The sequence below is a fragment of the Bidens hawaiensis genome, unplaced genomic scaffold, assembly GCF_021521415.1.
Source record: "Bidens hawaiensis isolate Kalapana, Puna unplaced genomic scaffold, B.hawaiensis_p1.1 tig00002181_1, whole genome shotgun sequence".
Taxonomy (NCBI): domain Eukaryota; kingdom Viridiplantae; phylum Streptophyta; class Magnoliopsida; order Asterales; family Asteraceae; genus Bidens; species Bidens hawaiensis.
In genome coordinates, this window is record NW_027491116.1 from 505,570 (window position 1) to 512,748 (window position 7,179).

General features: G+C 35.3%; 1 protein-coding gene across 1 annotated transcript; it reads left to right on the plus strand.

Moving 5' to 3' along the window:
- The first annotated feature begins 225 nt into the window (after nt 1–225).
- On the plus strand, nt 226–6,902 carry LOC143609606 (uncharacterized). The gene is made up of 17 exons (XM_077084319.1): nt 226–351; nt 553–906; nt 984–1,124; nt 1,880–2,012; nt 2,083–2,196; nt 2,369–2,442; nt 2,749–2,823; nt 2,937–3,029; nt 3,121–3,181; nt 3,473–3,805; nt 3,883–4,009; nt 4,110–4,209; nt 4,674–4,743; nt 4,848–5,000; nt 5,082–5,177; nt 5,802–6,121; nt 6,631–6,902. The coding sequence occupies exons 1-17, from the start codon at nt 271–273 to the stop codon at nt 6,799–6,801; spliced, it is 2,496 nt and encodes an 831-aa protein (XP_076940434.1). The 5' UTR covers nt 226–270; the 3' UTR covers nt 6,802–6,902.
- Nucleotides 6,903–7,179: the final 277 nt, after the last annotated feature.

The following is a 7,179-nucleotide window of genomic DNA, read 5'->3' on the forward strand; positions in this document are numbered from 1 at the left end:
AAACATGTCAATAAAGCCCCATGACGATTAACAACAATATTTGATATCGTGTTCCTGTTAAGCGTCTCCATCATTCTCCTGTAACCCAAATCACCCACGTTCTGCAAATCATACTCTCAAACCCACATTTATTTATCACAAAACACAACCAATTTTTCATTATTAATATCCGAAAATTGATATTAAAGAATAACAACTTCACTCTTTACACCATCTTTATGTGTTTCTTGTTCTAAATAATGCCCAGTTTGATTGCTTTCAATTCATGTCATGGACTTCAAGATTTGTTTTTTTAATATTGGTTTCACCAGATGCAGAAGCAAATGGTGGACTGAGCTCTTAATTCTCCAGGTAATATTACAAATTCACAATTTCCCAATTCATATTATTAGGGTTTGAATGTCATGAATATGCTAAATTAATCTCCTTTTTGGGTATACAGGGTTAGAATCTTTACTAATTAGGGTTAAAAATGTAATCTTTATCATGGGTATGCTGTATAATCACATAATAATAATTATTGTAGTTTACAGTTTTGCTCTTGCTTTACAGGTGCTTTTAATTTTGGTGTTTTTCAACATCAGTCAAGCAAGATTTGGGAATAATGAGCCGTTACCGTCAAGAAGACCGGAAAACATTGGTGAACATGTTCAGTCACATTCTTGTATTCATGATCAAATAATTGAGCAAAGAAAGAAGCGGCCGGGAAATAAGGTGTTTTCGGTTACACCACAAGTTTATCATGGAGATGATCATCTTCATCATAAAGGAAGAGTGTTGTTAGAAACTTCAAAATCTTTAAACTTTTTGAAGAATTCAAAGCTACCTATTAGAATTTATTTGAACTATGATGCGGTGGGCCACTCGCACGATAGAGATTGTAGGAATGTTGGAGATATAGTTAAGGTAAATTTACAGATTACAATAATAATCTAAATCCTTTTTGATTGCTTTCGTCAAGATTTTATGTTTATTATTTTTAGCTAGGTGAGCCTCCTTCAGGTTCCGATTCGGGTCGGATCATGTGTAGTCCTAATAATGATCCTCCGATATTTGGGGATTGCTGGTATAACTGCACGTTTGATGATATAACTGGTGAAGACAAAAGACGTCGCCTTCGAAAGGTTTTTCCTAATTTAGCTTTTGTTTGTGATAAACATGTTTTGTAAGTTATATCCAAATTTATTATGTTCCCTACTATTTTGTCATCAAATCTTTTTTAGGCGAGTAAAGATCCTAACTTTAGCTAGTTAGGTAGGTGATTAGGCATGTACTCGAGTAAAGATCCGAACTATAGCTAGTTAGGTAGGTGATTAGGCATGTACGTGATTAGGCATGTAAACGAACCGAATATTTAGTGAACCGTTTGGTTGGAATTTCGTTTATTTGATAAAGGAACGGACATGAATACATGTCTTGTCTAGTTACTGTACGTTCGTTTATGTTCATTAGTTTATGTTTTTTAAGTTTGTTTGTTTATGTTGCATACATATTCATCTTTTTGGGTCCACTACAATTTAGTTTAGTTTTATGACAATAAAATTTCATTCATTATTGTTTACGTTTGTTATTTTTTAGGCCCAGCAGATTGATGTTCATGTTTACTTATAATTGGTCTTCCGTTCGTTTATACTATTAACAAACAAACATAAACGGGCACGAACACTCTCATTTTATTATAAACACGAACAAGAAGACTCTGTTTGTTTAATTGTTCGTGTTCGATCGTTTGTTAGGTTAAAGTTAAATGAACCAGCACGAACATGCCTCCTTTGTGTTCGTTTGGTTCGGTTTACAACTGACAAGCCTCTAGGTGATTGTCTATTTATCTTTTACTCTTGAAGGGTGATAATCGTTTTCACATATTTTGGAAAAACAGGCGTTAGGGAAAACAGCTGAATGGTTTAAACGAGCTTTGGTGGTTGAACGTGTAAGAGGAAACTTGAGATTAAGTGGTTACTCGGCTTGTGGACAAGATGGTGGTGTCCCGCTTCCACATGAATATGTAGAAGGTAACTTGATGCTCAACTCATTGACTTCCTTCCATCTAGTGGCTGACTTTATATCTTTGTGTCTTTCTAGAGGGTGTTGCTGATGCGGATCTTGTTCTTCTGGTGACAACAAGACCCACAACGGGTAATACGTTGGCATGGGCTGTAGCATGTGAACGTGACCAATGGGGTCGTGCAGTTGCTGGTAAACATGATCATTTCTAAGTTTCTAATTGTTTAGTGATTTTTAATAACTGATATGGTTATATGTTTAAATTTTATAAGATATGCATATATCTCATATTATAATATTTTAAACATATTAACCATATCGGTTATTAGTTTTGTTTCTTAATATCTCGTTTGTCTGTATGTAGGACATGTGAATGTTGCGCCACGTCACTTGACTTCAGAGGCAGAAACATTACTTTCGGCTACCCTTATACATGAAGTGAGTGTGATTGGTTGAAATTAGGGGTTTGCATGTGTCGCTTTTGGACGGTTTTGGGGTAAAACCGGACCCAAAACCACAAATTCGGTTTTTAAGTTTTCAAAACTGTTTGGTTTCGGTTTTATTAAATGCAAAACCAATACTGAACTGAAAGTTCGGTTTTTATGAAAACATAAAATCAAACAGTCGGTTTTTGTTTTGGTTTGGAATTTTCAGTTACCGATCGGTTTTTGCTGTTTCATGCACACCTCTAGTTGAAATATTTGTGTCTTTATAAATGGTTTTATGATAATTTGGAGTCACCAGGTGATTCATGTTCTTGGATTCGACCCGCACGCCTTCACACATTTTAGAGACGAGAGAAAAAGACGGCGTAGTCAGGTACCTATAAATTGTTTCCGGTTGTGATTTTGTTGATAAAAGTTTTTTCAAACAATAATAAAATGGCTTGTTTGTTTTTTTAAGTTTTAACCTTGATATTCTCGTTTATTCAGGTCACTAAACAAACTATGGATGAAAAGCTTGGGAGGATGGTAACTCGTGTAGTTCTTCCACGTGTTATCATGCATTCTCGCTATCATTACGGGGTGCATAATTCCTTCATTACCCTTTTAACAAGATTTCTTTATGTAAACTTACCTAAAAGCAACCTAACTTTTAAAAATTCTTTTTTGTTAGGCATTTTCTAATAATTTAACGGGTCTAGAACTAGAAGATGGTGGAGGGCGTGGAACATCAGGTTCGTGAACACTTCATCCAAAATCTCAACTTTAAAAGCTTTCAACCGTAATGCCCATATCAATATAAAAGAAATTTAAACCAAAAGATGTTTGGGTTCATAAGATTATTCCGTTAATGTCAGTCTTTAATGATTAAAATGCATTAACATTTTATCCAAGATGTCAACTTTATTAACTTTCAAGAATGCCCATTTCAATTAAGAAGAAGTTTACAACAAAAGACATTCCGATCCATGAGATAATTCTAGCCAGTCTTTAATGATTGAAAATGTATTATAAACATGCATCAGGATCTCACTGGGAGAAGAGACTTCTGATGAATGAAATAATGACTGGTTCGGTCGATACAAGATCGGTAATTTCAAAAATGACATTAGCTTTATTAGAAGATAGTGGTTGGTATGAAGCTAACTACAGCATGGCAGACCGTCTCGATTGGGGTCTAAATCAAGGAACCGAATTTGTCACCAACCGGTGTAATTTATGGAAAGGCGCGTATCATTGCAACACAACACAGTTTTCAGGGTGTACATATAACCGTGAGGCTGAGGGTTATTGTCCTATTGTGAATTATAGTGGGGACCTTCCTCATTGGGCCCGTTATTTTCCTCAGGCTAATAAAGGTCAAATCTTTTCATCTTTATAGTCTAGATGTCATGTTAACCCTAAATGTTGACTTTTTGATTCTTGGTCAATGCAGGTGGACAGTCAACGCTGGCTGATTATTGCACATATTTTGTAGCTTATTCTGATGGTTCTTGTATAGACACTAATAGTGCTCGGATGCCTGACCGAATGCTAGGGGAGGTTCGTGGAAGTAACTCGAGGTGAAAATTGATTCTTTTTTATACAAATCTTTTTAAGGGCGTTTAAATTTTATTTATTTTTTTAATGATAACGATTGTTAACTTTATTTTGTTTATATAGGTGTATGGCCTCTTCCTTAGTACGTAACGGGTTTGTTAGGGGTTCTATGACACAAGGAAATGGTTGTTACCAACATAGGTGCATCAATATGACATTAGAGGTGTGTTCTTAAAAGTTCGTGTAATTCTTTGTTTTTATAAAGGAGAAATCGCATAAAAATTAACTTGTTTTCATCCGTAAAAGGTAAACAGCTTTCAAAATTTTAGTTTAGCTAACCTTGGTTACCAGGTCAAAAAAGATAACATGGCGATAACCTTGACCATATTGACTTCCTTGAAAACGGGTTGACCTATAAGATTTGTAAATGAAAACTGGTAACCATCTCTGTTTTCACCCGTAAAAGTAAAAGGCTTTTAACCTTTTTATTTAGGTAACCTCGGTTACGGGTCTAAAAGATAACGTGAGAGTAACCTTGACCATGTTGACTTTCTATAAAAGTGGTTTGACTTTGAAGATTACCCAAAATGAAAACTTTTTGAAAGTTTGAGCTTTTTTGTAAATGAAATTGAAGTGCACTTGGATAGATACTTATTTTATATATAAAACTGAATTTTGTTTATACAGGTGGCTGTTGATGGCATTTGGAAATCGTGCCCGGAAGCTGGTGGACCTGTTCAGTTTCCTGGATTTCATGGTGAAGTTGTTAGAAAAATTGAAAAAAGCATCTATAAATTTTACAGTATTCTCTTTTTGGTTCTCAAATTTTTGCTTTTGTGTATATATTGTTTGCAACCACAGGTGAGCTGATCTGTCCAGCATATCATGAACTTTGCGGTGTAAAGCCTCTTCTTACTAGCCGACATTGCCCTAATTCATGCAGTTTAAATGGTGACTGTGTTGATGGAAAATGTATGTGCTTTCTTGGGTTTGACGGTCGTGATTGTAGCAAAAGTAAGGCTCTTTTTTCATTTATGTACACTAAAATGGATTGTATAGTATCTTTAAGATTTTTGATTGGTGTATAATTTACAGGGTCTTGCCCTAGCAATTGTAATGGACATGGAAAGTGCCTAAAGAATGGTATTTGTGCATGTAATAATGGATTCACGGGGATTGACTGCTCAACTGGTGAGATTAAGGTTGCAAGTTGCAATCTTTTTTTTAATTATCAAAACACTTAATTAATTGTAGGGGTGTGCATGGATCGGTTTGGGTTCACACCAAACCAAAAACCAAAAATTCGGTTTTAAAAAATCATTCAGTGCGGTTTTCACTATGGTTGCGGTTCGGTCATACCATTTGGGCTTGAACCAAGCTAGAAACCGAAATTTCAGTTTTGTGGGGTTTAAAAACTGTTTGGTTTTGGTTTTCGAATTTCACAATGGGTTCGATTAAGTTTCGGTTTTACCATTTGGGCTGAAAATTTTGGTCTGAAAAGAATTGGTCCTAAGTAATCAACGTGGCTTGAAACATCATGCCTAAATTTTCTTGTTTTCCCTTTAGTTAATTATTACACATTTGGATCTAAATTTTCTGGGCTACACCATATATTAATTTCTTATAAATTTGTTAAATTGGTTTTTTTCAGTTCGGGTCCAATCAGTTCGTTTCAATTTTCTCGGTATTCTATTGATGCAAAACTGAAACCGAACCAATAAATTGTTTTTCTTAAAACATAAAACCAGACCGTTACAGTTTGGTTATTTCGGTTGTGATCACCTTTAAATTTAATTGGATGGATGGTTTTTGCAGCGGTTTGTGATGAACAATGCAGCCTTCATGGTGGGGTGTGTGATAATGGGGTGTGTGAATTTCGATGTTCTGATTATGCGGGCTACACGTGTAGAAACAGTTCATTGGTTCTTGATAATCTTTCAATATGCAAGGGTGTTTTAACAAACGAGGTCGATGGTCAACATTGTGCACCTAGTGAGTCAAGCATCTTGAGGCAGTTGGAGGATGTTGTAGTGATGCCTAATTATAACCGCTTGTACCCGAGTGGTGCTAGGAAGATTTTCAATATGTTCGTCAGCAGAAACTGTGATAAAGCCGCCAAACGACTTGCATGTTGGGTAAGATGCTTTATTTCCAATTGGGTGTCATGTAAACCAAATAAAAGACCATTTTACCCTTTGCTATGTTTCAGCGGTAAGATGTGGATTATTGAACGCAAAGGGTAAAATGGTCAATTTGGCAGGTGAGATGCTTTATTTCTATTCGAGTGTCACGGGAAAACAAAGAATGCCCATTTTACCCCTTGCAAATATCATCAGTAACACATGGATTTTTTTAACACCGAGGGTAAAATATGTTGACGGCAGCATTGGTGGTTTTTAATCCAACTTTTTGATGGGCAGAACCTTTTCCTGCTTATGAACTTAGAAATTGTTTTGACAAAAAATGATATTAAATGACCATTTTATCCTAAGACGTATCTGGGGGTTAGAATAATCACATATGATATGGAATTATGGATACACAAGCAAAGGGTAAGATGGTCATTGTTTGATCTTAAAGTACAAACGATACCCTTTTCATTTTTGCAGTACATAACTCGTGTTAATCTTGTGGAATGAAACAGATATCGATACAAAAGTGTGAGAAAGACGGTAACAACAGATTAAGAGTATGTAATTTAGCATGCCAGGCGTATAATATTGCTTGCGGTGCATCACTAGATTGCTCGGACCAAACTCTTTTCAGTGACAAGGGTCCGTGCACAGGTTCGGGTGAGATGGAGTCTTGGTTTTGAAGGTTCAACATTTGTAAATTATAGATCAGCCCACAGTTGAGTTTGTTGTCATGGCTAAGGTTTATTGTAAAGGATAAACCAAGAAATTTTCAAGGATGCAGAGATTTTAATGAAAATAACCAAAAAGGAAAGAAAATTGTTTAGTTATGTCAAGATTTGTGTTCTAAATATTTGATCTTGAAAAACTTAATGGTATAGGGTTAGCGCAACTTGCTAAATATTTGATTCAAAATCAATTATAAGACTAAAGATGAATATTAACTTTGTTAAATTTTGTTAAAAGATGAATATTATTCGGGTCAAGGACTTGTGTTGTTTTTTTAAGGGACATGGTATGGTGGTAAGATGTCTCCGCTCTATCTTAGAAGTTAAGGTTTT

Bases quoted from the DNA above. Each gene is read 5' to 3' on its own strand.
- LOC143609606 (XM_077084319.1), top strand. From the start codon at position 271: ATGGACTTCAAGATTTGTTTTTTTAATATTGGTTTCACCAGATGCAGA. The intron at 4,010-4,109 runs GTGAAAATTGAT...TTGTTTATATAG, and splicing joins GTTCGTGGAAGTAACTCGAG to GTGTATGGCCTCTTCCTTAG. The intron at 5,001-5,081 runs GTAAGGCTCTTT...TATAATTTACAG, and splicing joins CGGTCGTGATTGTAGCAAAA to GGTCTTGCCCTAGCAATTGT.